This window comes from Dasypus novemcinctus, chromosome 14 (assembly GCF_030445035.2).
Source record: "Dasypus novemcinctus isolate mDasNov1 chromosome 14, mDasNov1.1.hap2, whole genome shotgun sequence".
Taxonomy (NCBI): domain Eukaryota; kingdom Metazoa; phylum Chordata; class Mammalia; order Cingulata; family Dasypodidae; genus Dasypus; species Dasypus novemcinctus.
The window spans coordinates 43,228,064-43,246,885 of record NC_080686.1 but is presented as its reverse complement, the minus strand read 5'-3'; the positions used below and the strand labels follow the sequence as shown (position 1 = coordinate 43,246,885).

General features: G+C 34.2%; 1 protein-coding gene across 2 annotated transcripts in view; it reads right to left on the bottom strand.

The window, feature by feature from the left end:
- Positions 1-1,458: 1,458 nt before the first annotated feature.
- Positions 1,459-18,822, bottom strand: part of ZBTB10 (zinc finger and BTB domain containing 10) — a 34,365-nt gene continuing 17,001 nt past the window's right edge. The window contains exons 3-6 of one of the 2 annotated variants that reach the window (XM_004479101.3): positions 9,720-9,818; positions 6,864-7,028; positions 6,475-6,647; positions 1,459-6,232 (exon numbers count right to left, since the gene is read on the bottom strand). In XM_004479101.3, coding sequence (XP_004479158.2) covers positions 5,927-6,232; positions 6,475-6,647; positions 6,864-7,028; positions 9,720-9,818 — 743 coding nt within the window. In that variant the 3' untranslated portion in view covers positions 1,459-5,926. The remainder of the gene's footprint in view (positions 6,233-6,474; positions 6,648-6,863; positions 7,029-9,719; positions 9,819-18,822) is intronic. The other variant, XM_058275673.2, reaches the window with a different exon arrangement.

Below are 18,822 nucleotides of genomic sequence, written 5' to 3'. Positions count from 1 at the left end.
CCTTTCCAATTATGCTTGGAAGATAATCATTATCTTATTGCCTAACGTAGATTGGATGTCTTGGAAAAACGATAAATAAATCTGCCTGACACTGAGGTAGTAATAAAAGCAGTTAAGGCACAGTGCAGCTATGGAACTTATTTTTCCTTCACATTAATTAACTGCATAGATTTCCTGTAGTTCATTTTTTCTTCATTTCTTTAGTTGAAACTTCAGAAAGATAGCCTGTAAACCAAGATCTGAAAGACCTTTAATTTTCTTAGTTTAATCAAAGAACCAATAATTCTATTTCCTATGCCAGATCCCAAATGCTGGTCTGTGGTAACGATTTGCAGTGAAAAAGAAGCAAGTTCTAAGTTTTCCCTTAAAACTAAACCCGACTTGTAGCTTTCAATTATGTCCTTTTTGGTGTTAAAATATCTTTCATGAACTATGACTACATACAACATTTTATTAAAATACTTAGTAAGCAAAATACAAAGTTTGTAATGATGATAGTCTTAAAATATTTTTTAAACAAACAACACTATGAAATAGAAGTTTGGTCAGTACTCTCTTAGCCAAAATTGTTGTAAGGTAATCTTTCACTTTATGTTGAACTTCTCCAGTGGTAAGATATTCCAGTCTTTTCTGAAGGAACTCCAATTAATCTTTGGATAGTCATTAAAAACTGCTTTTTAATCTTGAGCAAACTGGTCCTAATTCTATCGTCTTGGACCTATATGAGATATAAAAATCTTCTGCCATGACAGTATTTTTTACCTATTTAAAGATACTAGGCATTATATCCTATGCAGGCCCTATCTCCTACCTTTGCCCTTCTCCATACTAATTCAAACCTCTTCTATAGTCAAGCCTGAATCTTCATTTTCTGATTTCCTGTGTTCATTACTATTACTAATTTAAAACAACAAAAACCCTAAAAACCATCTAGATATGTTCTTTCTTTATTGTTAAATATAAAGTTCAAAGACTAGAAATTGACAATACTAAATATTTACTTAAAATCCATCAATTCACTAATATACAGAAATTCCAGGAGAAAACATCTTACCTTTACTTTTGACCCATTTCCCCAAGGTTATGCACAAGTATAAATTATGGGGGAATTACTTAATGTTTTCCAAAGCCTGTAAAAATCTTAAAATTAAAGATGCAAGATAAAGGATGTACTGATTACAAATCATTACTATTAATTAAAGCAGCTCGAAGGATTACTAGGAGGTAGTCACTTATGCACTTTCATATACAAATACATAAACAAATTAAAAAACCCTTATAATACTGTATACTTCAAACTTGTAAATCTTATATACAAAGATATATGAATTACACATAAGTCAAAATTTACAAAAGTATTCCCCCTACCCAAATAGTATAAATTAGTACACTTACTTGAAATGCAAAGAATTTGAATTAAATGTCAAGAGTCAATAAAATTCACAAAGCCAGAAACAGTTTAGTGCTCACAAGTTTATATTTTTAGGTTTGATAAAGATACTTGTGTATTTTCTAAATACACAGACAAAACAGTTTTGGAAGTTTACATACATGTCTTAGGACACTTACACTAGGTAGGTAAAGTACATTTTTAAAAAATTGGTCTTTGTAAAAGATCTTCCCCAAAGAGCTTTTACAAACAGCAGGCAGAAGAAAGTGTTCGTTTATGTTTACAGTGTTTAAAAATGCTGATTCTCCCATTTCATAATGGCCTCAACCATCCCTCTCCTCAACCCAAAATTTTGTTCCTCAACAGCCAGTGTACTCCAAATTTAAGTACCCAATATCATAAAATTCAGGGCTAGAAACCATCCTTTAAAGTGTGCTTGTCCCTAACACATTTCAAATTACCTAGAATTGTTCAACTTCACTTAAAGTCAGGATGCAGCAGGAAAAAAACTTTCCATTTTAAATCCTAAAAATGACTAATAAAAACACCTGCTAGTTCTAAGCACATATATTTATGTACCATAGTTAAGTTTAAGGATCTGGGTGACTGAACGGCACAGACAAAAATTGGGGTCCATATCTTGTTCTTCAGTTAAGTCATCCTTTAAGCAAAGAAAATGCCACAGCTGATTAATAGTGTGTGCTACACTGAGTCTGGGTACCTTGTTATAGTCAAGTGACAAAACAACTGCTTTACTAGGAGGAAAGACTAGTAAGGATACTTATTTGGAGGTGGATTAAGCACCGAAATTCCTAACATAGTTTCATAGGGAAAACATGTTTCTGTAGATGCCTTTAAAGAGCTGAAATTCTACGAAAGAGTAAAATGAGGCAGCAATAGACCCCCATGGAAAGAGCACAGGCTTCAGAAGACCTAAAAAATCCCAGCTCTACCACTTAGTGGCTTAAATCAGTCAAGTTTCTGAATTTCTCTGAGTCTTTCCTCATCTATAAAATGAGACAATAGCACCTACAAAATAGGGGATAACATAACATCACATAAAGCGCAATGGTGTGTGTAGGCACTCAAAAACACAGTATCGTTTAGAATCATTATTTTAAAATTTAAGATTTTTAAAAAGTTCATTTTCCATCACACTTTACCCCATACTCCAGTCATCTTTACCTTTTAAACAGTATCAATTAATTCTAAGTTTCCAAGGTCTAATTCTTTTTTATCCTGTTTTCTCCCTCCTTTTACCTTTTATCATCTTTTTTCCCCCTCTTGGTTCATATCACCTTATTTAGCATCTAAGAAGTATTGTGCACTCACTTGTACCAGACAGTGTTCTAAGCACTTTGTGTTAAACTTCATCAGGATGGTTCCACCTAATCAGCTAGTGCTTTTCCCCAAAGTTTCAAAGCTACTAATTACTGTTCAGTTTCCCCTTTCTACAATGTTTTTTGTTTTTTTTACTTTTTAGCTTTAAATTGCTATGGTGCTAAAAATTTAGCAAAACACCTAGTGAATACGAAAATGAGGGCCAATAACTGTGACAAAGAGCGGACCATAAGGAAGTAACTCTCTCTGAGAATCTTAATACATGATCTTGATTTATATGAGAGGGTCTGTTACTGCAGTGTGAATATGAAAAACAGTTTACACTCTTTTTTAAAATTAAAAGCTCTAAAATATTTTTCACTTAACAAAACATGTAAGTTAAAGGAGGAAAATCCAGCACATGTGTAGCACATAATTCTTCCAGGACTCCACGGACAAAATTATGAGTATTCCATTGGTACCTCTCTGAGGCCAATCAAAAGTTCTCAGTTTATTTGTCAACTTCCTGAAATTGTACTGTAAGTCAGAAAAAGAATATACTTAAAAATTAGAAATGTCCAGTAGTATACCTTTATGCTAAAACTATTTTTTAAAAAAGATCCAAAAGGGAAAAGGTAGTCCCCTCAAGATCATGCAACAAAATAAGTTAGACAGTCAAGTAGAAAAATCTGTCAATTCTGTTTCTGGTAAAATGTTTACTTTAAAGAAGAAATTTTTATATAGGCTGAGGCTAATATATTTAAGAGTATAAACATTTTTCCTTTGGATTACCTTCTAAAAACAAACTTTTAAAGTATATTTCAGTTGACTAAAAATATAGCCAAATCTGTCACAACACAACATAAAAGGTAAAAGACAATTATAGAATATTTTAAATTAACAGTAACAAGCCATCTATATCAAACCTTATTTCCAACTAAAACCAAAACAAAAGCACAACAATCCTGTAGTGTACCAAGTGTATATTTCAATTTACTGTATGCAACCTAACAAAAATTTGGTCATAATTTACCAGATATACATAAATGATTTAAGTAGTAAAAGAAAAATCAGTTCTTATCTTGATGGAAAGTAACATTAAGAATGTAAAGCCAAGTCCAGTTTCTATGCAGTAAGTGAACTGTAGTCTAATAAAGCAGATTTAAGTGATTTTTCAGATATATATCTTTCTCTTTAATATATATTTATATATAGACAGATCTACCAATTGTAAACTATGGTTTATTTTAAAGGAGGGGGATAAATGGGATGAAAGAAATCTTTTTACTATACTTACATATTCACATAGCAGAACAATTTACGTTTAAAATACTTTTTCATAGCATCTCTGCCCAACTAATTTCTACCTTGGACCCCACCAGAATTACATTTTATTCATTTCTCTAGAACACTGAAAATAAGATGTGTTCTTCAGTTTTAAACAGAAATCAAACCAAAACTGTCATCTGTCAGGTTTATAGTTATGTAGAAACTACAATAAAGTTTAGAAGACAAAAGATGGATCTATTAACCATATAACTGTAATTTATCTTTGATTTATCCAAGCAGAAAATCAATGTTTAACATCAAACATTTATTCTATTAAAATAAGAGACAATGATAAAGGTTGTCAACTTCGATCAGGTAAGCACCAAAAGGATGTCTGTCAAAGCATATTTTGCAATTTTTCCACACTACTAGTATAATTTAGCTACCTGATATAAAATAGGAAAATATACTCAATTCTTATTTAAAAGAAAATTGAAAATGTGACATCCTTCAGTCTTATATAATATACAATATGCTCCTGATAAATGCTGTGCACGTTAATATTACGTGAAATGTTGCTGTGAGTTCAATGATCACCAGCAGCTAATTCATTTGCCACCGGGCTGGATAAATCTGACAATTTCATTCTTTGTTCCCTGAAGAAATTAGTTAACAGAACAATAAGTTATAAAGCCTCTCAATATTTTATTTGTAAGATTTTTGCAGACTGTTGAATCCTAGTTACTACTAGATAGACTGTATATCAAAGTGTGGTAACTTAAAGAAATTTAAAATTAAATTATCATAATTTCAAAACACTCAATATCCCGGTAAGTATGAAACAAAAGAGAATGCAATTTTTGTGTTAATTTTAATGATAATAAGGGCACAGGAGTAAAAACCTGATATTTCACTTATATTGCATAACAAGCTAACCAAACTGGACATGGAGGATAAATTATAAAACAAATCATTTTACTTATTGTTTCTGTATTTTTTCTTTCAATTAGATTCCTGTCTTTCAAATAGGACCGAGGTATAGTACACTGGCAAAATTAAGAAGAGGCTAACAAGAATAGTGCCAAAGTAACAGATACCCAAACCCAAATGCCATGTCAGAAAACGTCATATAGTAACCATTTATCAGATTAAAGCAGCAGGAAAAAGTTACGTCTAAATCATAATCATTTTAGTGGTATTTGTCAACTTCACCACGGTAACTTTGCAACATCATTCTACAATTGTGAAGTAGTAAAATTCATGTCAAAAAGGAAAGGGGAATGGAGGAAGTCAGTTAGTTCATTCCAATAAATTACCTCTCCAGTTCTTATAAACATGCCCATTAGCACAAAATTGAGAAATAATACCTAAGACTAGAAAAGAGACTTGGTTTAAGTTATGGAGCAAATTAAAATGGAAATACAAGAAAGTAGAACCAATGGGGTTGAAAAAGCCCCTCACTGAAAATCTGTATTAAAAAATAATAATAATAAAAATAAAAATAGAAACAAAACTCTACTAGTACAAACTAGCCTGAGTGGTTTGATGGACAGAGTGACTGGGTCAGCTGTCACTGTATTCCCATAAATGGATTTTCTTCATTCATGTTTAAGTGACACATGAAGATAAGTTCTACAAGGATAAGTTCTATATTTTCATAAGACCCAAATAGTTACTGTATATCCTATAAATAAAAAATATTTTTACTTTGATAACTGACTGAAGGTGTGGGGACTTCATGTAATCCAACCACAAGGTTGTTTGCTGTACAGTCCTGTGCAAATATAAAAAAATTTTTTTTTGCTATAAGGCTTTGACCCTACAGTTTTCACAGCAACATAACTACCATCCAGCATGTACCATATTTTGCAAGCCTTCAAGTTCAACAATTCAAATTGTCCATTCATATGTCCAAATGCAGCATCCTTGAGGAGTAGAGTAGGTCAGTTAATCATCTACAGACATACAAACTTCTCCTGATTCATCCCATCGAGATGGATCATTCTGATCTTCTCCATCATCACCCAGCTCTTCATCAGCTTCACCCACTTCATTCTCCTCATATTCTTCTTCCCGAGGGAAATCTGTATCCTGTCCCTGATCTACACCTTCTTTCCCTCCTGGCTGTGATTTATCTGCACATTCTACACAAACACCATAGCGCCGAGATCCATGTCTTATTCCAACACTGGCTGCTAACATGAAGATCTTCTTACACACCATACATTTGTATTTTTTATCCTTTTTATGCACCTAATTGAAGGAGGGAAAAATCCAATGTAAGGAGAGTATAGACATATAATGCATGTGAACCACCCATTTAACAATGAATGAATATACCATTATTTTCTTCATAAGTCACATTCTTTGTTTCAAGCAATTTCTTTAATAGTCAACCTTTAAATTGGCAAGAAACAGAGTTTGCCTTAAACTTTTTGAACTTATAAACTTCATGGACTTTATATATGGAATCAGTTATATTTAAAGTTACTTACCAGGGAATGTCTCTTAACATGTTCTCTTCGAGTAAACAGCTTTCCACAAATATCACAGCTAAATGATCTCACTCCCGAATGAATGAGCATATGCCTTTTTAGTGTTCGTCTGTATTTGGCTACATAGCTACAGTGAGGACATTTTAACTTGTTCATGATTAGTGATGATTCCCCTTTGAGAATTAAAAAAACAAAAACAAAACCCTTATTACTTACTATATTAAACACAAAACCTATCAAACTTATCTTTAGCTTCTATTTCTAACCCTGTGAACAACAATTGATATAGGGCTATTACTATCTGATTATTTTAAGCCAAAATAGGAAAGCTTTTTCATCTTCAAAAATAATTTAAGAATTCTATAAATGATTAGTTGATTAATACTTACCATTTTCCCAAGTTTCTTGTTTTGGCAATATTCCATATTTGAAATCATTTGAAGCACCTGGTATCAATCCATACTTGAAATCATTTGAAGTACCTGGTATTAATCCATACTTGAAATCACTTGAAGGGCCAGGCATCAAACCATACCTGAAATCATGTGAAGTACCTAAGAAAATTGAAAAGTCATTTTGAAAAAGTGATGGTAATAAAGACCTGTCTCTTAGTACCAATAAACAAAAGTTTAAATATTTATATCCTGTGAGCATTATGATAGAACAGCTTAATATAAAAATATATATACACATATTTTTCAGGAGGTACTGGGAATTGAACCCAAGACCTCACACATGGGAAGCAGGCACTCAACCAATGAGCTACATCTGCTCCCCAACAGAGCTGTTTTTGTTTTTAGGAGGTACCAGAGATTGAACCTAGGACCTCATATATAGGAAGTGGGTACTTAACCACTTGCGCTACATCTGTTCCCTTTAATATGAGATAGTTAAATAAAAAATCTACAGTTTTAGTCAAACTGAGGCATCTCCATACTTTATCACGATAATATTCTGATTAGCAAGCATCTTAAATAGAAAACGACTATTTAAAGTTTCAAATATTCAGCAATAGGAAAAATTTCAGTAAAAAAACCCAAAGTAATGCTACTTAGTTGTGGGTAGAGGCCATATAAAACTTCCTACCCCTCTTAAATACTGGGTTTCAAACATATTAAAAACTGACCTCTTCCCAAATTGCTGCTATTCAACTACTGTTACACTTGAGGTTTTTATCACCACGAAGCCCAGCTGTAGAATGAGATAGTCTTCTTGTACCCAAGACAATCATGTAAACTTAAAACTTATTTGTTTATGAAAACAGATTAAGGAAAAAGAATAGAAATGCAGAGAAATCATTAATGTAAAGTTCTTTTATTTATTTGTTGTTGCAGACACACTGGGGCAAGGTAACTGAATCCCCTTTTGGGTTTCATCAAAACTTCTTTCTTGTTTCTAACTTCATCCTTAAATAAAACGCCACAAATCAAAATAGAATAGTGGATGTCCCTTAGGGAATTTGTACCTGAGGGTCTTCAGCCTAGCTAGGTTAGGCATTACCATCTCTGGATTTAATTCCATCTTGAATTTGTATGTAATTCCTTGGATCCAGAAATCCTTTGGCAATACAAATTAAACCAGAATACTCCAGTTATTACCACCCAATGGACCATCAACTTTTGCCTCTGGATTATTTTCAATAGCAACTTTTTCCCTTGCTACCATTATTGCCTTCTTAAAGACTATTCTCAATATAGACAGACAGTGTCTGTCATTCACTACTTTGAATGAAATGCAGAGTTTCTGCAGGTTGTGGAACAGAATAAATTTATGAACTGATGATCCAAATTTAGAATTAAGAGATTTTATTTCCACGAGAATTCCACATTTCTCTAGATAAACTATAGTAAAGGTGTGTGTGTATAAAATCATCCTTGAGAACAGCCAACAACAGACATTTACTAAAATATATTAATGAAAATTCAAATTAAGAAAGTCTGGCCCCAAATTTCTTTCATGTCTCCAATTCTTAAAACTAGTACAGATTACTTACAGGAATTATAAAAATAGCTAGAATGCAGATTATTTATTGCCTTGGTAATTTAATAAACTTTGGGTTATTGATCTACTTCAAAATTTGTGCTTTATCATCCAACCCTTTTGGGAACATTACTCTATAACGGCAAACTAAGGAAGAATGCAATGATTTTCTAGTCAAAGTAATAATAAAAGACTGATCTCAGTTGCAAAGGTTCATAGTGGAGGGAAGCGGATGTGGCTCAAGCAGTTGGGCGCCCAACTACCACCACATGGGAGGTCCCAGGTTCGATTCCCAGCGCCTCCTAAAGAAGATGAGCAAGACAGTGAGCTGACATGACAGGCTGGTGCAGCAAGCTCATTCAACAAGATGGCACAACGAAATGATGTAACGAAGAGACACAAAGAGGAAACACAATGAGAGAGATAACAAGTGGGAAGAGAGGTGACTCAAGCCACTGGGTGCCTCCCTCCCACATGGGAGGTCCTGGGTTTGGTTCCCAGCACCTCCTAAAAAGGGGATGAACACATGACAGACAGACACAGAGAGCACACAGTGAGTGCTAACAATGACGGCGGAAGGGAGAAATAAAAAATAAGTCTTTAAAAAATATTCCATAAGGTCATGAATTCTTTGTCTTTATGCACAGCAAGCTTCTTCCAAAGTACAGCTGATATAAATATTTAGAACAAATTAATATTTTCTAATATTGCCGTAAACGGTATGTTTTCAGAAATAGGGTTTTGAAAATGTTATGTACATAAATTCCTTTTTCTACGCAGATTCTTAATAGGGTATTGAGGGATTCTGTCCCTCAAGTGATTGTCTGCATGCTTCACATGTATAATGAAGTCCTGGGTTCAATCCTCAGTACCTCCGTTAAAAAACAACAACAACAACAACAAAGAAACCCACAATCATACAGTTCTTTTCTATCAAGCTAATTAAATACATTAACCAACCAATTCCCATTCCATCAATATACTGGCAGAAATCCATGTTCTAGTTACTTAATTTGATAATTAAAGAGATTTTTAAAAATCTAAATAAATGACCCGACCAAACAAACAAAACCAGAAAACCAGAAAAATCTATCCATTTGTATTTACCAAGCTTCAAAGTCTCTCATAAACACAGCTACCATAGTCTGAAAGTACTTACATATAATACTTTCTCTAGGGCCAAGAAACTGAAGCTTGTACACATAAATTTTCCAATCTTCAAATTCTCTTAAATATACTCTTGCTAAAAATCCTACTATACATACCAGCGTCACCTCCATCTTGACCGGAGCCAGCTTCAGCCAATAAATTTGCATTCACATTCCTATCACAATCTGGCCCTGAGAGTAGAGCGCCATCCAAATCTGAAAAGGAAATATACAATAATCTATTATTTACAAACCATCATCCCAAACACCTCTTCCTTCTTGGAATTAACTAACTAGAAAGGTTATCTTTAAGTATTGGATATCTACTGTGTGCTCAACATCACAAGGCCCAGAAGCCTAAGATCTGGTTCTCAACCACCAGAACAATACACAAAACAGTATCAGTATTAGTGGGGTTAGGGTCACCTGTATTAGGATCTGATATAGGCATTTAATTAGATAATATAAGCCAAGTGCTACAGTATGCTGTCTAGCACCTGTACTACTTGCTACTGCTAGCACTAACTGTTAAGTGCTAGCGGTGTAAAACAGATTACCATTTCTGTATTGGTTCAGAAGTGGAAAAGATCAATTAAAACTAGAACAGTACTTCAGAAGTAGTTCCTGAGAGCAGATCTTGATATGGAAATGATGTGGACAGGCAGCATAAAAGAGGCATACTAATAAGATAAATACTTTTGGTTCCAATACGTAAATTTCCTTTGAAATTGTTCCACTCTTTCCATTTCACCACTGCCTTAATTCGGGCATTAGTCCAAATTAGTTGGACATTAATTCATTAGTCTCCCCCGATTAGTGGATTGCTTAAACAGCTTCCTTGTTCTCCCTGTCTCCAAAATACAATGCTCCCACCTCTTCATTTTCTACAATTTTGCTAGAAAGATATTTCTAAAGCATAATCTTATGTATAATCTCCCACTCAATAAAAGCATCAACTTGTATTTCTGCTTGAATATTCTGCCCCTTTGCAATCTGCATTACTGAGCAAAGTGTAGTTTTTAATAAACTGTATCTGAAGAATAATTTCTTAATTTGTTGGTCTAAAGCCTGTCCATAAATTAACTGAAATTTACTTGCTTGTTTTCCCAGCAAGTAAACAGTTAAATAAATTAAAAGTTAAATGTGTCTCAATAATCAAAAAATAAAATTTAAAGCAGTATCCAGACAACTTTACTGGGCTTCCAATCTTTTTCTTTTAAAAAATCATTATTCTAAAGTATAAGGTTCATACATTAACATCCATAAACAAACAAAACAAAACAAAGTATACAGGATGTTCAGAGGGTACATCTTTCAATAATTTCTTCCAGCTGACTTTGAAAATAAAGGGTATTTCTATTTACGTAACAATCTATAGTGATTTGAATGCCTTCTCAGCTAGTCATTTCCTGTCTCCTACGACACCCATAAAGTATTAGAATTTATGATTTTGTGATCTTTAGTCCTATGTGGACACTAAGTACGGAAAACCACAGCTAAAAACATAGATGGTAAACATTTTCTTCCTGTCTACAATAGTTCCTCACAGAAACAAAATCATACCCATGCTGCAGATTTTAAATTATTTCTCTTTTGAAAGGGATTACTTGGTTTTTGATAGTAAAACAAATCTCAAAAAGGACAGTTATTCCAGGTTGACAATAAACTTACATGAGTATGCTCACCATATGAATCCATATTATATCACTGCTGTACATTATTAGAAACCAGCCACAACACTTAATTCATTTTTTATCAATTACATTGGTGTGAATGGGATAGAAATCAACCAACCAACCAACCAACCAACCATTCATCTGACACAAAAATGTTTCTTTAGGAAACATGACCAGTAACACTTGGTCATCATTTTTTTCTCTAAAATTACAGGATTAAAAAATAAACTCTATTATATTTCTCTGTGGCATTCATGACCTTTCTATGAAAATCTTCCATTTCACTTAAATTTAGCAAAAAGGACTAGCATCTCTTTGCAAACACAGGATCTTTTTGAAGAGCTATTAAAGTGTTAGTTTCACAAAACAGCTGTTTTTCTGAATGACAATAAGTATATGTATATGTAATATCATTCAACTGATCAAAGTTTAAAGTACAATTTCTATTTTTATGAATATATTTCTCCAGTAGACAGTCAAAAAGATTTTATAATTTCAGCATTAAGTAAAATTCTTTAGTACATAGTATCTTAATTTTTGCAACATATTTATTAATAAACCTTAACTATATTCTGTGCTAAACCAGTCTTCACTTTATCACCCTTTTATTTATTAATAAAACCATCTCTAAACTCTAAGGGTACACCAAGGCATCAGCTATCATTGTTCTCCACAGTAATACATTTTTTCTATGTTTAAAGCAACCTCTTCCTTAGAAGTCATTTTTTCTATTTGTGAGTAACCACACAAAGCATTTTTAAAAAAAGAATTATTCATCATGGGTTAAGAAAAATGTGATTTAACAAGCAATGGAAAGAAAATGAAATGGTTTTAAAAAGACTGATAAACACCTCACTCTCTACCAAAAATCATCTATAAAAATTGTAACTTTATTGTCTTCACATGGAAGATAGTAACATTATTTACCTACTTCAAAGTTACTATGAGAAATAGTAATGTTAGTAAATAAACACTATGTTATCAAATATGACATAAAAACAAGGTAGTACATTAGGTGGGGTTTTATCTTGGTGCTTGCGGTCATAACATGCTTACCTTTGGGCCATAGTAGGCTAGCAAACCTTTCTGGGAAGTGAGTAGTATAGAACCTGCCAATGGGTGCTAAATGAAGACCAGGTTGGGAAGAAGGTCTCTTAGACTATTTGCTTCTGGTTCTCAAAATTCCAACCATGAAGCAGAGACTAATTCAGATTTCATTAAAACACAAATATCCTTGAAAAGATATGAGATATTATTTTATTTATTCTCATCTTCTCTTTTTTTCCCTTCAGTCTAACAAAGGCTTTGTTGATTTTGTTGATCTTCTCAAAGAAAAACCTACAGCCAACACATACTCAATGGTGAAAGGTTGAAAGCATTCCAAGTTCAGGAAGAAGACAAGGATGCCCACTGTCACCACTATTATTCAACATTGTGCCTAGAAGTTCTAGCTAGAGCAATTAGGCAAGAAAAAGAAATAAAAGGCATCCAAATTAGAAAAGAAGAAAACTTTCACTATTTGAAGATGACATGATCCTATATTTATAACACACAAAAATCAGTAGTGGGGAAAAAAAATCAGTAGTGTTTTACACAAGAGTAATAGGCAATTTGAGGAAGAAATAAAAAAATTCCATTTACAATAGCAACTAAAAAAATCTAATGTCTAGAAATAGACTAACCAAGGAAGTAAAAGATCTGTACTCATGAAATTACAAAGCATTGCTAAAAGAAATCAAAGATGACCTAAACAAATGGAAGGACATTCTGCATTCATGGATTGGACGACTAAATATTAAGATGTCAACTCTACCCAAATTAATGAACATTTCAACACAATCCCAATCAAAATTCCAACAGCCTACTTTGCAGAAAAGGAAAAGCCAATTATCAAACTTATTTGGAAGGAAAAGAGTCCCTGAATAGCCAAAAACATCTTCAAGAAGAAGAATGAAGTTGGAGGACTCACACTTCCAACTTTAAAGCATAATAAAAAGCTACAGTGGTCAAAACAGCACAGTACTGGTGAAGACATATTCAACAATGTAATCAAATTTAGAGTTCAGAAATAGGCCTGCATGTTTATGGGCAACAGATTTTTTTTTTTTTTTTTTTTTTAAGTATTAGGGCCGGGAATTGAACCTGGGGCCTCATATGTGGGAAAGACAGTGCTCAACCACTGAGCCACGCTGGCTCTTGAGTTGTTTTTTTCCTGTTTGCTTGTTGTTTTTTGTTTTCAGGAGGTACCAAGGACCAAACTGGGGACCTCCCATGTGGGAAGCAGGCGCTCAACTGCTTGAGCCACATCCAATTCCTCAATTGGTTTTTGACAAGGCCGCCAAGTCCACTCAATTGGGACAGAACAGTCTCTTTAACAAATGGTGCTGGGAGAAATGAACTTCCAAAGAAAGAAAAACCTTATCTCATACCTTATATAAAAACTAACTCAAAATGGACCAGAGACCTAAATGTATGCACTAGGGACTATAAAACTCTTAGAAGAAAATGTAGGGAAGTACTTTCAAAGACCTTGTGGTAGGCTAAGGATTCTCAGGCCTTAGACCCAAAGCACAAGCAATAGAAAGAAAAAAAAAAAAAGGTAATAAGAGCTCCTTAAAAATAAATACTTTGGGGCTCCAAAAGACTTTGTCAAGAAGGTGAAAAGACAGTCTACTCAATGGGAGAAGATTTGAAAACCACATATCTGATAAGAAACAATAAAACAATAAAAGACAAGCACACAAGCAAACCAATTTAAAAATAGGCAAAAGACATGAAGATTTTTCCAAAGAAGATAAATAGTTAAAAAGCACATGAAAAGATGCTCAACGTCACTAGCTATTAGAGAAATGCAAATAAAACCACAATGAGATATCCTTTATAATACCTACTATACTGGCCACTATTTAAAAAAAAGAAAAAAAAAAACTCACAAAACTACAGGTGCTGGAAAGGTTGTAGAGAAAGAAGAACACTTGTTCACTGCTAGCGGGAATATAAAATGGTCCAACCATTGTGGAAGGAAGTTTGGCAGTTCCTCAGGAAACTAAGTATAGATTTCCTCTATAATCCAGCAATTCCACTTTTAGTTATATACTTCAAAGAAACGAAAGCAGGGATGCAAACAGACATATGCATACCAATGTTCTTAAAAGCAATATTCACAATTGCCAACAGACGGAAAAAAAAACATGTGTCCATCAAGTGATAAACGGATAAACAAAATGTGGTATATACATACAAGAGAGTATTATTCAGCTGTAAGAAAACTCAAGTCCTGAATACATGTTACAACATGGATGAACCTGGAAGACATTATATTCAGTGAAATAAGCCAAGCACAAAAGGACAAGTATTGTATGATCTCACTATTGTGAACTAATTATATGAGCAAACATATGGACTTAATATCTAGAATTCAGGTTAGTAGGAAATAGAACAAAAGTAGAGAATGCGAAGCTGATGCTTAATTTGTGTAGGTTAATAGTGAATGAAAATGGATAGAGGTGACTGGAACACATTACTGTGAATGTAATTAACAGCACTGAATTGTGTGTGTGGTTGTATAGTTGAAAAGGCAAGTTTAAGGTCGTGTATATCACTAGAAGGAAAGCTAAAGGATGAAACACTACTGCATAACAATGAACCCTGTTGTGGATAATGACTGTGATTGATACTACAAATGTAAGAATGTTCTTTTAAGAACTGTAACAGGGAAGCGGACTTGGCCCAGCCTACTACATGGGAGGTCCGTGGTTCAAACCCCGGGCCTCCTTGACCCGTGTGGAGCTGGCCCATGTGCAGTGCTGATGCGCGCAAGGAGTGCCCTGCCATGCAGGGGTGTCCCCATGTAGGGGAACCCCACGCGCAAGGACCGTGCCCTGTAAGGAGAGCCGCCCAGCATGAAAGAAAGTGCAGCCTGCCTAGGAATGGCACAGCCCACACGGAGAGCTGACACAGCAAGATGATGCAACAAAAAGAAACACAGATTCCCATGCCGCTGACAATAGAAGCGGACGAATAAGTTGCAGCAAATAGACACAGAGAACAGACAACCGGGGTGGGTGGGGGGAAGGGGAGAGAAAATAAATAAGTAAAATAAATCTTTAAAAAAAAAAAAAGAACTATAACAAATATTGTCCTATTACAAGATGTTAATAGGGTGGACTATTGAAAAAAATATATAACTAATGCAAAACTGACTATAGTTAACAGTAATACTGTAATTTTTTTTCATCAATTTTAACAATTTTTTGTTTTTTGTTTGGAGCAATGAAAATATTCTAAAATTGACTGTGGTGTTGAATATACAACTCTGATTATACCAAGAGCCACTGACCATACACTTTGGAAGAACTGTACGCTATGTAAAAAAAACTACTTTCATAAATGAAATAAAGTAAAATAAAAATAAGATGAGACTAACAGTTTGAGAACATCAAGTCTTACTTTTCCCAAAAAAGGCAGATTTCTCTTCCTTCACTGTAATGGATTTTTCTCCTCTCAATCAAGAGTAAATTCAGCAGCAAATGTATTAAAGCACTTGGACAATTCCCGTAGCAGACTAGAGACTCCACAAATAGTGGTTGTCCCTGCAACCCCAAACTCAGTGTTCTAAGTAACTGCTCTGTCTTAGGCTCCACCCTTAGACTAGGTTTCTTTCTTCTTTGCACTATTCCAGCTGGACTGTTATCTCTGTCATGAATAGTCAAGCCCATAACAGAATGAATGTCCCAGAGCATCCTCTCACTCCAATGCATGAACAATGCCTCCAATTTTTTTGCTTACACGCAAATATAAAGAGATCAAATCTCCACTTTAAAACCTCTCGCTGCCTCAGTCTGTAAAATAAAATTCACAATTTATCACCATGGTAAACAAAACTATTCACAATCTGACCCTAACCTCTAACCTATCATCCCAATCTCACCCTCAACTCTGCATACACTCCTATTTCTGTTCTTTCACCTCCTTATCCCAATTTCTTGCCACCGTGCAGAAAGTGCCCTTCTTTCTCTTGGCAAACTCAATACAAAATCCAGCTGATATTACCTTCTCTATGAAGCTTTCATCAACTCTTCTGAGCATTTAGGAACCTCCCACTCCACCTTCTGACAGACTAATAATTCTATTTTTAAAATTTCTTATATTATACTACATAAGTTTATACCCCACTGCTGCCGTATTAAGAACAAGGTCTAGGTAAGGGACTAAAAAAATTCTGATACCAACACTATCTGGCTTGTTGCTTAGTTTCTTGGAGATTTAAATAATTTCATTACCAAATTACCTCGTATATTATAATGTAGAAAGCGATCTTGAAGTCCCCAAAAAAGTAATCTCTGGTTATAACACAACTCTATGAAATAAAGCATTGTTTATTGTTGTAGTGATTTTCTTATGTTAACTGAGTAACCTGTTAACATTGATATATAATTTTTTTAAAATAAAAGGGAATATTAAATAAGTTTTTATAGCTAAGAGATTTCAGAGAGTCTCAAAGTCATACTTGAGGTTATACTTATGCAGTTCTCAGCCATATTTCACGAACTACCATAGTAAACAAAGCCTCAAACAAAAGTGTTCCCCAAAGCTGTAGGATGTCCAGACACCAATGACAAGCCACAAGGCCACATAAACTCAAGATCCTCATCAGCAGGCTTTATCTGGGAATATAGGAAAAAAGTGGATTTCTTCTTATTGTAGCGTCTTGTAACACTGATATTAAAAATAATTAAAAGCGTCAATACTGGTTCATCAACTGTAAAATATATACTACAGTAATTCAAGATGTTAATAAAAAGAGAAGTGCGTGCAGAGGTTGTGAGTGGGAATACTGGAACTAACTATACATTCTAACAACTTTTCTGTAACCAAAAGGTCTCTGTAAAATAAAAGTCTATTGTAAGCAACCAGAGTATGAATTACCAGGAGTTAGGGTAGGTGTAGGGAATGGGGAGTTAATGGTTAATTGGTACAGAGTTTCTGTTGGGGTGATGGAAAAATTTTTAGTGGATGGTAGTAACAACATTGCGAATATAATTAAGACCACTGAATGGTATTTTGAAAGTAGTTAGAAAGGAAAATTTTAGGTTGTACATTTTCTTAGAATAAAAATTTAAAAAATCATAGAATTGTACAAAAGAGTGAACCCTAATGTATACTATGGAATACAGTTAATAATATAGGAGGTGGCTCAAAAATTAGGTGCCACCTCCTCACGAGAGGTCCCAGGTTCAGTTCCCCGTGCTTCCTAAAAAGACCAGCACACAACAAACAGATGCAGCAAATGCAATCAAGGAAGCAGTGCAGAGAAATATATAAACAAAATAAATCTTTAAAAAAGGGGGGAGGGGAGGAAGCAGATGTGGCTCAGGCTGTTTAGCATTTGCCCCCCATGTGGGAGGTCCCAGGTTTGGTTTCTGGTGCCTCCTGGAGAAAGGCAAGCAAACAATGAGCAGATAGACAAGAGAACCATCTGGGGGAGGGGTAGGAGATTAATTAAAATAAATAATTAAAATAAAGTAAAAACAAATCTTTAAAAAAAGAATCCTCAGGGATTGACACTTTAGGGCTTGGACAACTTAATATACTAAGGAGGCAAAATTCACAAAAAATGCTCTTATAAATGACCCACATATCGCTTCACTTCCTCAGTTCCTAACTTTAGTCTGGCCACAGAGCTTCTAATTCTAACCCCTTAGGGTTCTAATTTGTAAGCAATAATCACCACTACAGCCATCTCTTGGATCAAATATGGCAGACAGGAAAACTAAGCAGAGTTTTATCTATAAATATACTTTATAGACTATTATCTATTAGTGAACACTTCTTTTAAAAAAAAATGAGTATCAGGTCTTCGAACTACCACTTATTACCTAATTACAATAGTTTCTAACAAAAAATGATTTCACATTTTCACTTGTACCGTCTTTCATCACATACTCACTAAGAGGATGCCTCAAAGGTATAGAACATGTGGAATCTTCTAGGGGGAAGGGAGAATTAATCCAGGTCTATAAATCTGTTGCCTGCTATCTGACACCCTCGGAGTTAAATGTTGTAGAATGCAAACTTTTTCACTTTTTAGAAAAATGAAACTATATATTGCAACAATCCCAAACCCTGGTTAGCACAATGTAACCAAAACAATATTTTTGCAGCAAAATATATGACTATTCACCCTTTTATTTGAGGTACCAGGGGCTGGGTACTGAACCTGGGACTTTGTATGTGGGAAGCCAGTGTTCAACCACTGAGCCACATCGGCTTCCCTGTGTTGGTTTTTCGTTTGTTTTGCTTGTTTTTTCTTTCAGGAGGTGCCAGGAACCAAACCCAGGACATTCCATGTCAGAAGTGTTGCGGCAAGCGTCTGCTTGAGCCACATCCACTCCCCTGAATATTCACATTTAAGGAAATTATAAAAAATATAAATATATAGCTGGTTTTGTTGCCAAATAAGTTCAGGTCAGTTTATCAGGTTTTGTTGCTAAAATGAAGAAAAAGCTTCTGGTTTTTAGAACTTTTTGGATTTCAGAGTTATG